At 36.6% G+C, this 15,760-nt stretch overlaps 1 protein-coding gene across 1 annotated transcript in view; it reads left to right on the top strand.

The window, feature by feature from the left end:
• The window catches only part of LOC104518050 (Ral GTPase activating protein catalytic subunit alpha 1), a gene marked incomplete at both ends in the record, with an annotated part of 50,264 nt that overhangs the window by 17,094 nt on the left and 17,410 nt on the right, over positions 1–15,760 (top strand). Inside the window, 3 exon segments of the mRNA XM_029085082.1 lie at positions 3,955–4,095; positions 10,395–11,963; positions 13,849–13,973. Of these exon segments, the coding sequence (XP_028940915.1) occupies positions 3,955–4,095; positions 10,395–11,963; positions 13,849–13,973 (1,835 nt within the window).

Below are 15,760 nucleotides of genomic sequence, written 5' to 3'. Positions count from 1 at the left end.
GTGTTGTCTTTTACTACACCCTGAAATGTGCATTAATGAAAGATTGGCACAAAAGTGTGTAATTCTTCTTTTCTGAAGTCATCTGTTTCTCAGCTTTATTACTTGCAGATACTCTTTCCTGTGTTAGAAATGAGTGATGCTAAAGAGTGCTTTAGGTGGATTGATCAAAAGAAGTTCATATGATTTGCTTAGGATATCTTAACGTGAACTGGACTACAAATTTCTTTACTCTGTTGTCTCATCTTGATGATCTCAGTGCTATCCCTTATGAGAAGGAAAATTAAGCAATTTTACTTTTTTATTTGAAAGAAGAACCTTTTTAAGGAATATCTCTTGCTTTTTTACTCTCTGTAGTAGTGGTGGCTTTGGTCATTATGTGTTGTTGCTTCACTAATACTTCTTGGAAGCGGGTACATTCTGACACAGTTTTGGAAACTGAAGATGCATATTGGCAGTTGAATATGCTATTGTGTTAGCTTTTCAGAAATTAACATTTTCTTTCTTTTTCCAAAAATATTTGCAATTATTTTTTTTTAAGTCACAGAGTTTATTTAGTCAAAGTTTTTATTTAGATATTTTTCAAAATTCTCCATTTTTTTTTTATAAGGCTTTTGTTGGTGTGAGAGAGTTAGTACAGACATGTGAGAAAATGAAGTCACTACTTCAAAATTTCCTGTCTTTTTCACACGTTCAAATGCTTCACAGCTTTTCCTGTATCTCATGCTGACAGCACCTAGTTGACTAGTTTTCCTTGTGTATCACAGATGCTTTAAATGTAATTTCTGCTTCTCTGTAGATAGTCTGTGATTAGCTCTTGCAGTGTTTTTGTTTTAAATCATAATTGTCTTAACAAGGTAAAGCTCATGTTAAAATTTCTCTTTCCCAAATTGTTAATATTTCAGATATCCTGTCAGAGGGTTATGTTGTTTGGTCGATTTATTAATGGTTTTGTTTTGTTGCTATTTGAAAGATTGCTATTTGTATGATGTTAGCCCTAAAATGACTGAAATTTATCCTAATCAAGCTATATGTTGACCTGGTTAGCAGCAAACTAATCTGATTTTTAGTTTCACTGTACTCTAGCTTCCATGTTTTTTTCCCTTTCCTCCAATTATCTTACATATTTGATATTAATAAGCCCAAGTTTGTATTACTGTAACCTCTTAAAATTTCAGCTTTGTTGATATCATAGAATACCATCTGTGGACAAGCATCACAGCATTAGTAGAATAATTTTAAAAGATGAAAAGCTCAAAAAGAGTTTCCTGAGCCAGAATCCCAAACTCTTCAGTTTTTAAAAATGTTATTGAATACTATATTACAAAAGCATATGTCTCAACTGTCTGCAAACAGTTACTTGTTATTGTCTCAGGTCTGCTAAGAAAGCTGTTCGGATGCTTCTTGGATCTGTGCTGGTTAACACAGGGTCACATAATATAAAAACTGGTTGAAAGTCACAATAAGTAAAATTTTTTATAGAACATTTCGCTGGTCAGATTTTCTCCTTCAGTTTAACATTAGCTCCACAAGCTAAGTCTGGAATTGAGTCAGACCTCAGATATGTTGCATGATATCTGATCTGTAGTATATTTCCTTTGATGGTGAGTAATATACTCTTTATATCTGAGTAGGGGGGATGTGCATGTTGGATATTTCATGGTAAGAAAAAGCTGAGGTTTCTTTTTCGTCTGTTTTATGTTGTACACATTTTGTGTACATCTGTGCACTTCTATTTTTTGAGCCATCCTCATGCCAGCACACATTTTTTGCTGCACCAAATTTGTGTGTATGTGTGTTACTCAAATAAAAATCACAGCTTTTCTGATATGCAGTGTGTACATTTTTAGCCTGAACTTATGTAAAGTAATTATTGGAAAAGGGCCTTTAAACATGATATGCATATGGGTTGAAAAATCTTTGGTAGAGTTAGAGACAGAATTTGTGACTTAGCAGCATATTCCAGTCCTATAAAAATATTGGACTAGACAGAATTTAATAACCTATTGTTCTACTTTTGTCTATAGACAATAGTGGAAGTTTATAAACTGTCAAATATCTAGTCCACATTCTATTAATTAAGTCTGCCTTTGCTTAACTACTTAATTGAATGTGACACATCTTATTTAAAATAATTCACTGAAATCACATTTTCCTTTTACAGCATCTCAAAATTAATTTTGATTTCAATAATAATACACTGCATTTTTTTCCTTCAAAAGTTTCTGTAAAATTTCCACCTTCCAAATTGTAAATGGGTTGTTCTGCCAGCCCCCCCGCCCCTTGCTAGTATCAATGTAATACAATGGAAAAGATCCAGTCAAATTACGGGAGCCACTTTATGTTAAAATTTATAATCAACACAATATCCAATCTCAAAAGTTTGGTTTATTTAGAATCGTGGAATCATTTAGGTTGGAAAAGACCCTTAAGATTTACTATGTAGCTTGTTCTTTTTTCTCTTGCCTATATTCATTTTAAGATGCACAATGATTAATGTAATGCATCTAGCTATCATTGTATCCTGAATTTTATTATTGTATGTCTTAAACAAAGATATATTAAAGCCTTACACATAATTCCCTTTTTAAAAAAAAAAAAACTGTTTTCTGTCTTAAAAACTTCAGTTTAATAGAGAATAGCTTCAGTCTTGAAAACGTCTGTCTTTCTGAATTGTTTTTTTCAAACTGATGTTAAGACTCCACTCAAGTTGTGTTGCATTTGTCAAATGTGTTTTCTGCTCTATGTACATTGACCTACCCAAGTTATCTGCATGTTGCCGTTAGGGACAATTTTTTAACCCCATTTAGAAGTGTGGTGTGCTCAACTTTCACTGCACTCCATTCTTGTACTTCTGATTCCCATACAGATCAGGAGCACTAAGATTCTGAGTCTATATTCCGTGTTGTTTTGAAAATATATATAGAAAAGTTCAAAGACTGATTAAATATTGTACTGACAATATTTATGTAAGATGAACTGAAGTTTCCTTAAAAGAAGTTTATCAGCAACTATTTTAAAACAAGTTACCAAATTTGCAACAGCTTGAAAAGGAAGCTGCTTAAAACAATGAATAGTACTTTTTGAAGAACTTCAAGTATATTTTGAGATTGAATGCAATATTGGTTCTTGCTATGTCTTACTTTGACAAAGGAAAGTAAATGTCATAAAGATTCATTTTATATCTATTAGAAAAGCTGCAGCTATAACCTTGATCCTGATCCCACAATTCTCATGGAAGTTTTCCATTCTGTAGGACTGTTCGCAGGATGAGAGATATAAACAGGTGAATTAGGTTCAGTTTAGCAAGATTTATCCATTATCAAGTAAAAGCGAGACCCTATGGATAAGAAACAATTTAATGCTTTTTGTTGTCAAACCATTTCACTTCAGTCATTTCATTTTTAATGTGGAACTCTAACAAGTTGTATTGCAAATTTCTCCACACAAAACTGGTAATTTCTTCCTTGTGCTTTTGGAGAATCGTGAATTCAAGAGTATGGGTATGTGTAAAATTCAGAGATGTTTTTTTCAGGAGTAAACCAAAGGAAACTAGAAAAATGCAAATGTAGTGTAAGTTGCTTTTTCTGTTGGAAAATTTGAAGTTCTGAGTGCTTGTGGAGTGACTTTAACTTTGATTTTTCAACCCCTGATGCAATGGGAAAAAAAGTATTCATTAGTTTCTTGATTTTGAATGCAAAATCTTTGTAACTGTCATAAAAAAGGCATTGTTGCTGCTTTACATAAAAGTTAAAAACTCAAAATGTCTTATGTGTCCACTGATTTTTTTCTTTCTTACAGCTCTGCCAATATCTGCCGTGCTGAAATGTTTTAATTTTTGAATTTTCTTCCTTTTTATCTTTGTTTTCTCTGTTGCTGCTTTTTCTGTGACACAAGCCTTTCATTATAGTCACTCTTCTTTTTTCCTTCCCCACTTCTTTCTTTTCCTTTTTAAAGCCATGAGAAGCCGATCCATTGGTGAATGTGCTCTGCCATCGGCCTATATACGCAGTGCTAAAAGTGCTCCTGTTCTGATCCATACTTCCAAACCCTTCTTGCCTGATATTGTTCTCACTCCCCTTTCTGATGAGCTTTCAGGTAGTGCCACCTCTGCTAATTTCTGCACCCCCTTTATCACTTTTTTAACCTTCTGCTTTCAAATTCTGCTAAAGCATTAAATTTTTAAAAGTAAAAATACTTGGGGGATGGGGGGAGAGGGGAAGAGATTTAAGAATGAATATTTTGAGTTATGTAAAATACCATGCTATTTTGCAATTCATTCTGGAACTGTTGGAAGTTAGTGCTGTGCCAATGTTTACTATCAAAAGTGAAAATTAGAGAAATCTCTTGCTTTTTCAATTTATTGGTAAGCAGTAATATAGCATCTTTCTACTTATAGAGTACAACTAATCTAGAGTTTTTATTTGTGATGAGTGAAGGAGGGAAATGAAGAACATAATTTTGCTTTGACTTTCCATTCGCATCTTTCTATGTAAATTTTTGAATTCAGCATCATAGGTGGTGTCTGAACAACCACGACAAAGATATACTTTGGCGCCCATGAAGAAAGATTGTCTGAAGTATATGGTATCATATAATAAGCTTTACAGGATGCTTGGTTTTCATTAATATATAAAAACATTTAAAAAATCTATGCAGTTTAGAGTTCTGAAGTGTTATATTTTGGGATTGTTTTCCAAATGGTCTGTTTTTTGTAGAGTTGTAGCTTTTCTCAACATTATGTTTGGTCCAGCAGGGTGGTTGCCTAGAAGTGTGACAGTAGCTTTCTTTGGATATTTTTCTTTGAAGAAAAAGGTTCAGCATTGAGAATTAGCACAGATTTAAAAAATGCATGCATGAACATTTACAGATAATGTTTTTTGTTTTTCTTCTTGTGCTCCAGATATTACCTAGGTGTAAATTGGTAGCATGTAAGGCTGACAATCATGCTATGCCTTTGTCTCAGTGAGTGAAAAAAAAAATGAAAGCACAGTGGGAGGATGATATATATAGGCAAAGCTGTTTACAAATATAAGATATAATTTTTTTAGTGGAAGATATGTTAGTTTCTTTTTTTTCTTTTCTTTTCTATCTCTCCTACCTGCCTTTGTTACACAAGAAGTATCAAGAACTGTATTTACATAATCGTATTTTAATGTGTGTCCAAAACTAAGTCTTCTTGTTGTGAAACAGAAACTTGGTGCCTTACTATTCAATCTGAAAACATAAATGGAGAATCAGGAAAGTTCAAGGAACCCACTCTAGAGATACTGGACTTTCACAATGAAAAATATTAAAGTATTTGAATGCAGATCTTGACACCACAAACAAAGAATAATAAATTACAAATTATATGTAATAAATTCATAAATTTATGAGTGCAAAGGATATCTCTTCTGAGATATGAATTATTAGAACTTAGAAAATAGTTTTTGGGGATTTTTTTATAGGAATGATACACGAACAACCCATTAGGAAATAGATCCTACCTGGCTGTAGCATTGTTGGAAATAGTCAATTCTTAATGAAATTCTTAAGAGCACCTGGTGAAGGGAATGGGCTTTCACAGTGATCTATTATTTTGTCATTTAGTCATTGATACTTAATCATCCTGTCTTAAAGAAGGCAAAAGTGCTTTTGCAGTCAATTTTATCATCCATGTTTCTGAAAAGTCCTGGCTAGCATTTTTCTTCTAATGTGTCCCAAACGTGATGGCTCTCTTGCTGTTATCCTTTCTGTTGACACTCATCCAATGCAAAAACTTCATGACCCATGTAATTCTTAAATGTGAAAAAATCTTACAGACCTTTGCACTTTTAACATAGAAAAAGTCCTAGCGCTGCCTGGTTCTGGTGTCTTCTTCAGCAGATGGATGTTGTGAACACAACAGTTTCATGATGTGCCCAAGAACCTTGAACATTGCCAGAAAACTAAAAAACTCTAGTGCAAAAAGCAAACTGTTAGTGTGTTAATGGGGAAGTAGCAGAGTAAAGGAAAAATTATCCACTGGATCAGAGTGCACTTTGCTCTTCTAATTTTCTGCATTTTTAAATATCTCTCTCTCTCTTTCTTTTTTCTTCCCCCCCCCCCTTTTTTTTTAAACATGGTGTTTTATCATTTTCCTTGCATTTTATTCTTACAATTAATGTATTATTTTCTGAAGGCCTTCTCTGTCCAGATGTACAGCCTGTAATTTGGGAAGTAAACAAATTGTTTCTATCGTAAGTGCACTTTAGGTAATGAATGATGTTTAGCTAGCTGTGAGAGCCCTTCCTCTTATGTCAGGATTATATGAATATCCCTGTTATCCAAATGGACTTTCAGATCCAACACAACTCAAAGGAGAGGATATTTCAAATTATTCCAAAAGAACAGGATACCCTAATCTTAAGTTTTCTGAAGTAGTATCAGCTCCTATTTAGCTGTGAAGCTCCTCATTGAAAGATTGACACACTGATCACTGGTGAATCTTGACAAGTAGTCCAAAAGGAGGCATTTATGCTAAAACCTTTAGCTTATGTACAGTACAGTATGTTAATTTTCAAGGGGAAGGCACAACACCCCACTATAATTTGTTATTTATTGAGACATAATGTTTCTGTTTCAAGATCAGTTAGTAGGTTAACAAAATTTATTGCAAAAGCACAATATTGACATCTAGTCATCTAGCATCATCGAGGATGCTTTTCCTAAGATGGTAATTCCTTCATGTAGTTTCTAAGTTACTGTATTTCCATATGCAGAATATTTGCAACTTTTCAAATAGGATCCAGAAAGTGGAAGTGGAAATTTATGCTTTAAGTGTTTAGTTAGTAAAGTGATTTGGTGTAATGCAATGGTTGCAAATCTGCAATATTTCTAAGAAGAACTCTTTTTAAGCTGTTATCATGGGAAATCTAATCTTACATGTTTATAGGATAACTAGTGAAGTAATGATTCATTCCTGCTCCTATTGAGGATTTTCAGGTACAAGACCACTTATGAAAAAAAGTGTCAGTGAAATGTAGGCAAGACTCCCAGAAGCAGTGGAGCAGTGGGCCACAATGGCAGACTAATAACTTGCAGCTGAGAGACTTTTTCCTTATCCACTGTGACTAAAAGAGTCAAAGGAAGTATTAACATGAAAGGGAGATGTATATTATGCCTTTACAACCATGCTCCCTAATCAGTAAGTAATCATTAAGTTGAAATACAGAGAAATCATAATTTTAATGTCAATATGGCTGTAATTATTACTTAATCCCAGAAACTCACAAAATGTCTTCTTATAAAAGAATCAAAATGAAGGCTGAGAGGCAAAACATGTTCTGAACTAACTTTCCATAATGAAATATAATCCTGTCCTAATGTTTTATGGGAATCTTCTACTTGCAGTCATGCTGTCTTGCCAGAATGTGTCTCTCCATGAGCTCATATTTTATTATATCTGTCTCCCACTTGATGCTGAAAAACTACCTTTTCTTTCTGCCGTCTAGTAGAAAAAAGAAAGGTAAGGTTGATTTAAGGAAGGTTGTGATTGGATGAGATTGACTAGGACTACCAATTTCAGTCTCTTCCTCACTGTAGCAGATTAGGAACCAGGCCAGTGTTTCTCCTGAGTACGTGCAGAGTGTCACATACCCAGCCTTCTGGAGCCCAGTTGCAGTGTAGTTAGTGAAAACTCCTGAGGAACTGATGGTGTCCCAATTTGACTGCATACCTGTGTGGAAGGATGAGCCGTGGTTGTGGAGGAGCTGTTCCTTTGTGTTTTTAAACTCTATCTGTATTTTCAATGCTGATGTTGCAATAACAGTATATTTTTTCATTTCCTTAATTTCCTCCTCTGTTCTACAAAAAATAAATCTCTATTGGCACAAGCACTACACATTTGTTTGAAAATGTTTGTGTACTTGTGTTATGCTTGTTATGCATATGTAAGCACCTGAAATTAATACTGGATCAACATTGAAATAAATCTAGCTGAATTTATTTCAATCTGTGGAGCTGCTTGGTGTGCATTTGGAGTTCTTCATCCAGTAGTTTTTAACATCCTAGAAAATCATAATCACTGCAATGCATGCACAGTATGCAGTCCTCAGGCTGCTGCTTTGGATAAGCTTGAGTTTGTAAAAGGTATGAAAGATGCATATTGAGGGCTCAAGAAGAGATCGGTGTATCACAGGTACATGTATTAATCTCATAACTAAGATTATCGTACATATTTTTGACTGAATCCTTTTTTGCAGCTGTAAGAAATAACTTTGAGACTATAGAAGTGTAACCCATGTTAATCTCTGCCTAAATCAATAGAGAGCTTGAAATAACAGCTCCAGCTAGAGAAAGACACTATTCATTTCAGAGGATGTTAACTCATATAGTTAGTAATAAATTAAACAAGAACAATGATGAGAAATTTGTTGCTTATCAAAACTGAAGAGAGAGGAAAGGAATAATAAATTGTGCCATTTACAATGATTTTCAGTTTGTTTGTTTTCAGAAATAGCTTGGATATCCACTCTCTTTTTCTAATATATACCTCCCTATTTCCTGTCTAATAGCTTCTTTATAGTTCAGTAAACTTTGTATCAGGTCAAACTTTCATTTTAAAATTTTAACTTCTCTAAAAAATTGAGCACAGAAATACCACTTTTCATCTCCTTCTAACACATCCATTTAATTAAGTACAGATGTATCTCACTCCTCAGTTTGTATGCTTCACTCAGAAGGAAAATGTGAGAAAATCCAGCTCCAGCTCTAACATTCTCAGAAAATAGTGAGCACTCTAAAACAGGTTTTTAAGGTGACTTCAGATTATCATTATTAAATATTACTGAAAGAGGTGTAGAGATCCATGAAGTAATAATCTGAAATATTTGTTCTGGCAGTAGTACATCAGATTTATGGGAGGGAAAGGGGCTTAAATTTTGTGCTGATTTTAAGTAAATTCACCATTGCAGCCCTGAAGAGAAACCCTCTAGATAGAACAAGGTAAGTCCGTTTATTGTGGCAAGTAACTCTTGTTGTTGTTCATTTAAGCTCTTTATTGTTATTCCTGACTTTAAAAGCATATCTACAACTTTTTAAATGGTAGGTAGTAAAAAATAAATCTTGGGAATAAGGGGTTCTATCAAAAAGAAACCAACAGAAAATTGAGAAAGCTATTTTTACCTTACTGTTCAAGTGCCTTTCCAATTAAAAAAAAAACAAAACTGCAAGAGAGAGCTCAAATTATTGCAATTAGTTGAATTGTCTGTAAGAGATACTTTTAAGTCTTGCCTACACCAGTGATTTGATAGTATTTTAATAGTATAGTGTTCCTATAACATTCCAGGAAATCTGAAGAGGAGCGTCAAGGTTATTTTAGAGGATAATGTGAAGTGGGCTGAAGATACTTCTGTACAGTTCCTAGGTAATCCATGTTGGAACTGCAGCTTTCATTACAGTTAACTATGATTTGTACTGATGCTAACATATTAGCAGTCTCAATGGAGACAAGAAATCACTGATTTAAATGGTCATAACATTTAAATGGTATTTTTCATAAACAAAAGTGGTTTTACTCTAATGTTAACTGTTGTGAGGCTGCAGGATGTTTTTCAGTAGCAGAGTCCTTAATTTGGTAATTCTCATAAATATCACATTTGCTTGAGTAAAACTGGAAGAGGAGGAGGAGGTAAGCTTCCATATAGTATTTAGTTTTGCATTTTGAAGATAAGAGACAAAACATCCTTCTAGGGAAAAAAGGTATATCTTTAAATTATCCATTATGAATAGTTGTCTTTTCTATATAGGGCCAACTCTTCCTTATAATTTAGAAGCTTTAGTCTTCAGATACATGCTCTATTATGTATGCTCTAATTGTACGATATTATCCTTTCTGATATTTCAGTAATTTATATATATTCACACAAGTTATGAAAAAAGTAATAGTTTGCCACTTCAGTAGACAATTATAATTTTCCAGAAAACTTGCTTGTTCTCTTTGGAGTTGTGTATGTATCTCAAGATGTAAATTCCATTAAGGGTGCTACTGTTGAGCTAATTTGTATTCCAGGTAACCATTTCCTGAACAAGCTAGTTGGAATAATATTGATTGAATTATTGAACTTATTGGCACAGCCCTAGCTTTAACTGTATTTCCAAACGTTCCGTGGTCTCACTTTATTCTCATGCATGTTAACATTTAAAACTGTGTTCTGATGGTCTAACTCATTTATATTACATTCTCTACTGGATATTATGTGTGTGTGTGTTTTTTTAACACTCTAGTACCGGAAAAAATATTTTTGTTGTACTTGAGAAAACAAGGCTCTGGACTTTCGTGTCTTTTAAAGTCACATAATTAGGATGTAGCAGTAAATAAATATTGTCTCTGTATGTAAATTTTTGTGCATGTTACATATACTTTTTTCCTACAGACATTGATGATGCTCAGATTCTTCCACGTCCACCTCGAGTCAGACATTTTTCACAGAGTGAGGATGCTCCAAGTGAAGTTTTTGGTGCATTAAATGAGGAACAGCCACTGCCACGAAGCAGCAGCACCTCTGACATCCTGGAACCATTCGCAGTTGAACGAGCCAAAGGTGCAGTTCCTGTCATTGACAGTTCATCCCATCATGCTCCAAGCTTACAGAGTTCCACTGAGACCTCTTCAATGCATAGATCCACTGAAAGCCATGTCACTGATACAAATAGCAGAGAGTCCTCCTTGGAAGTTGGGGATAGTATTTATGACCATCTCTGTCATTTAATAGGGCCGGTAGAATTTGCAAACACAGCCTTTGAACAAAGCCAGTATGTTGACCTTGAAGGTGAAGATGATCTCCTTTCCTCTCTGAGAGAATATCTTAAAGAAAAAGAAGAACTTCGCGGTAACTTTGAGATAGATAAATGTGAGGCTTCTGCTCATGAAGTTGATACATCAGTAAATAGGAATGATAGATTACCACTGGATGGATTAGAAAATAGAGATCAGACCGGTCAATGCACGAATAGCATCACTGTTACAGAAAGAGCCGATAGCACAGAGCTGCACCTAGAACAAAACCAGAGTGGCTTTATAAGTAATATTGCACCTACTCAAGTAGACGTTTTTACAAGAAATGAAGCGCTCGATAAAGCCCGACAGTTAAATATTGATAAACAAAATGAAAGCGCGTTCGATCATGGGTCAAGTAGTCCTAGCAGCAAAGAAGGGAAGAGATTCCTGTACAGGCAAGCAGCCACTGAAGCTGATGTAGATTTAGCTGTGGAAGCAGTGGTAGCTGAAAAGCATAGAAGTGCCCAGTTTAATGAAAAAGTAACCAACTCACGTGTTATGCATGCAAAGAAAATTCCTCTTAAAGCACAAGTTAACCTTCAAATGCCTCACATCACAGGCACAAGCAAACTGTCACCAACTAAAAGGAGTATATCCGAAACCGTAACTCATAGGGCCAAAATCATGAAAATAACGACTAAAAAAAGAAATAGCGTTCACGTTACTTTTAGGCCATCTACAGAATCGGTTCAATTTTACAATCCTCTTGAGAGCAAAGAGGCCGCTTGGAAAGCAAGACTGCGTAAACTCAGTGGCTTCAGTAGTAGTGGTAGTGGTAACAGCAACAGCAGTACCTCTGCAAGCACCAGCTCATCAGCTGTCACGGAGTTGGTTAGACCTGGAGTATATAGACCTCTAGATGCAATCAGTGCTGCTTCAGCTGGCAGCAAGCAAATTAAGGAGTCTACAGAAACTCAAGCAGCCATGTTGCAAAAAGAAGGTATTGCGGTTAATCAGCTCCATAATCGTAGCACCTTTAGAGCATCAGGTCAGGAGTCAGCGCAACAGCAGGGCCCCCTGGGTGGTGTTTATAAAACTGTTGTACATGCTCTTTCGAAGCCGAAGGCAAATGTTTCCCCACAGAGGCAGAACAGAATGCCAGCAGAGGCTCCACTGAGGGATCTGTACAGTCATGTAATGGGCTATTTTGGAAGGAAAGCTGCAGGTGAGCACTAACAGTGTGCAGAGCGCAAAAGGAGAAAGGCAGCACCAGTTTGGCTTAATGCAACTGAAGCAAGCTCTGATAAGCAATCAAAAGGCTTTGGGATGATCACTGCTTTCCCTGTTTGGTTATGCATGCGCCTACAGCCGATTTTTCTCCCAGCATAAGTTACTCTTACATACTTTAAATTACTAATTTCCCTTTTCAAGATATTTAGTTGAACCTCTTTGCTGCTGAAGACCATCAGGTTAGGGAAGAGGAAGAGACAGTAAATGACCTAATAAAGGATTAAGCCTTGAGAGTTTTGAATTTTAATCTACCATGCAGAGCCTTAAAATTCAGCCTACTGAATGATTGGCATATGCATATTTTATCAGAACGTGCTATTCCACTCTGAGTGTAGTTTGTTTGTCAGAAGGACCTGGCTCTCCACCAGCTAGGTTGAACTAATTGTATTTCTGGTTCATTTAGTGTGTTTTCTTCTTCCTCCTCCTCCTCATCCTCCTCCTCCTCTTCTTCCTCCTTTTCCTCCTCCAAAACAAAAAAGCCCCTCAAATTTACAGCTGGAGGTCAGTTTAGATAACTTTTAAAAAACAGTCTTAGACAGAAATCTCCTACTGCAGGAATGATTTCATTATAACGATTCTCTGTGAGTCTAATCATAAGGTTTTGTTTGAACCTTTTCAAAACATGCTGTCGGCTTTTCTGTGTTCATTCCTCAAAATGGATACAGTTACATCTTGGCAACATCTTTCATTGCTTTATTTTTTCTTGGAATTGTGGATGTTCATGAAGGTCTCATAATAGTCCTTCTCCTGCTAACTATGAGACCTCTGTGGACTTATCAAAAAAGAAGGCTGTCGCTCTAATATTACTGTCTTAGTTCACATCTTAAATAACCTGAAATGAACAATAAATAAACTTTCAGCAGTAATGTAGGTTTTATTTTTTCCCGTTGTTATGCTGGCATGATTAACAGAGGATTCTGTAATGCATCCTGCATCAAGATGTTAATGCCACCTGAGGGCAGTCTTTGAAAGCATAGCACTACAAGAGCGTGACTGTCATGGGTCTTGAAAAAGCTATTTGCTCCTCTGCAGAATCTAGACTTCTGAAAAAGACATATCTAGAAAGCACTAATTTTAGAAGTACATTTTACTTTAAATCTGTAACATTTAACAGAGCCTCAATAAACTACACTGTGGTCTCATGAGAGATTGAGGGAAAAATTCTCATAGAGAAAACATGAACTGGAATAACTTAAGACTTTAAAGGTTAAGATTGTGAAGTCAGGTATAACAGCCACAGTTAAATATGAAGAGTGTAGTTATGTAAAAAATATAACACTGATAAATGAGTACTAATGATAATTAATTTTTCAGAACCATTGACCATCCAGAGTCTGAATTTTCATTTCATGTACCACTGTATACGGTACCACATTGACATTTGTCACTAGTATATGTTACAGCCTAGTTTACTTTTTCCACTACATTGCTCTTCATTAGGAATAAAATGAAGAAGGAGCTTCTAGGAATTACATAAAAGTTTTAGGATTTGTTACTTATTTTTTTGTGATATGGAGGAAGAATATATGCTGTATCCTTAAAGCAAGCATTAACAACTTTGAGTAGTGCTTACCTATAAGCTTCTTGCTCTTAAAGGTGATACTGGAAATCAACTAACCCCTGCTTAGTGGGAAGAAGAAGCTGCACTAATTCTTAAAGTAGGAGCTGCTTTAAAAGAGGGAAATTCTTAAAATGCATGTTTAGCAATTTTGATTTTTTTATTTCTGTTAATTAGCAGGGGTTTTTAAATTTTTTTACCTTTTGTTTTGAAAATATCTTGATGTGTTCTTTACTATATACAGTTGTTCATTTGCTTTTAGCTAATAGAGAGGACATGAGTCAAAAGCTGCACCCTATTGATAGTGATATTGGCAGTAGCAATGCAAATGTTCCTGACCTCATGGATGAATTTATAGCTGAGAGACTCCGTAGTGGTAGTGCACTGGTAAGTCTTTAAACTTCCTACATTTCAATATGTAAGTCTGCATATATATGTGAACTCATCAATGATGTTATAAATAATTCCACTAAAACATATTTCTCTGGATTTTATGAATCAGAAAGAATTAAGAATATCACTTACTTATTCCTTGCCTTTGACATGGATTCATGCCTTTTTATGCCATTTGTGTTTTCATATCTATTAAATCTTCATTGTGGAAACAATACAGAAGTTACTGTCAGACCCTCCAAGTTGCAGGAAACAGAGGCAGGGACTGGGAGAATGAAGAACCAACCCACTGTAGTAGAAGATCAGGTTTGAGACCATCTGAAGAACCTGAAGGTGCACAAGTCCATGGGACCTGATGAGGTGCATCTGCGGGTCCTGAGAGAACTGGCAAATGAAGTTGCCAAGTCACTATCCATTGTATTTGAGAAGTTGTGGCAGTCTGGTGAAGTTTCCATGGACTGGAAAAGGGGAACTTAACCACCATTCCTAAAAAGGGAAGCAGGGAAGATCCAGGGAACTACAGGCCAGTTAGTCTCACCTCTGTACTGGGCAAGATCATGGAACAGATACTCGTGCTAAGACACATGGGAAGTGAGGAGGTGACTGGTGACAACCAACATGGCTTCACCAAGGGCAAATCATGCCCGACCAATCTGGTGACCTTTTGTGAGGGGGTTACAACATTGGTGGATAAAGCTAAAGCAACTGATGTCATCTACCTGGACTTGTGCAAGGCATTTGATGCTGTTCTGCATTACATTACATCCTTGTCTCTAAGTGGGAGAGACATGGACTAGATGAATGGATTTCTCTGTGGATAAGGAATTGGGTGGAAACTCAAAGAGTTTCAGTCAGCAGCTCGATGTTCAAGTGTAGACCAGTGATGAGTGGCGTCCCTCGGGGGTCAGTATTGGGACCGGTCATGTTTAACATCTTTGTCGGCGACATGGACACTTGCAGCAAGTTGGCTGATGACACCCAGCTGTGTGGTTCAGTAGACACACTGGAGGGACAGGATGCCATCCAGAGGGACCATGACAGGCTTGAGGGATGAGCCTGTGCGAACCTCATGAAGTTCAACAAAGCCAAATGCAAGGTCCTGTGCCTGAGTCGGGGCAATCCCAAGTACAAATACAGGCTGGGTAAAGAATAGACTGAGAGCAGCCCTGAGGAGAAGGATTTGGGGGTGCTGGTGGACGAGAAGCTCAGCATGAGCCAGCAATGCGCACTCGTAGCCCAGAGGCCAATAACTGTGTCCTGGGCTGCATCGAGAAGAGTGGCCAGCAGGTCGAGGGAGGTGATTCTGCCCCCCTACTCTGTTCTCGTAAGGCCCCACCTGGAGTACTGTGTTCAGTTCTGGAGCTCCCAACATAAGAAGGACATGGACCTACTGGAGCGAGTCCAGAGGAGGGCTATGAGATTGATCCGAGGGCTGGAGCACCTTTGCTATGAGGACAGGCTGGGGGGGTTGGGGCTGTTCCGCCTTGAGGAGAGAAGGCTCCGGCGAGACCTTATAGAAGCTTTCCAGGACCTGAAGGGGACCTACAGGAGGCTGGGGAGGGACTTTTTACAAAGGCAGTTAATGACAGAACAAGGGGTGATGGCTTTAAACTGGAAGAGGGCAGATTTAGATGAGATATGAGGAAGAAATTCTTTCCTGTGAGGGTGGTCAGACACGGGCACAGGTTTCCCAGAGAAGCTGTGGATGCCCCCTCCCTGCAAGCGTTTAAGGCCAGGCTGGTTGTGGCATTTTTAGTGGAAGGTGTCCCTGCTTATGGCAG

Source organism: Antrostomus carolinensis, unplaced genomic scaffold, assembly GCF_000700745.2.
Source record: "Antrostomus carolinensis isolate BGI_N321 unplaced genomic scaffold, ASM70074v2 scaffold12985, whole genome shotgun sequence".
Lineage (NCBI taxonomy): Eukaryota > Metazoa > Chordata > Aves > Caprimulgiformes > Caprimulgidae > Antrostomus > Antrostomus carolinensis.
Note: the sequence above shows the minus strand (reverse complement) of the source record. Positions and strands in the feature narration are given on the sequence as shown.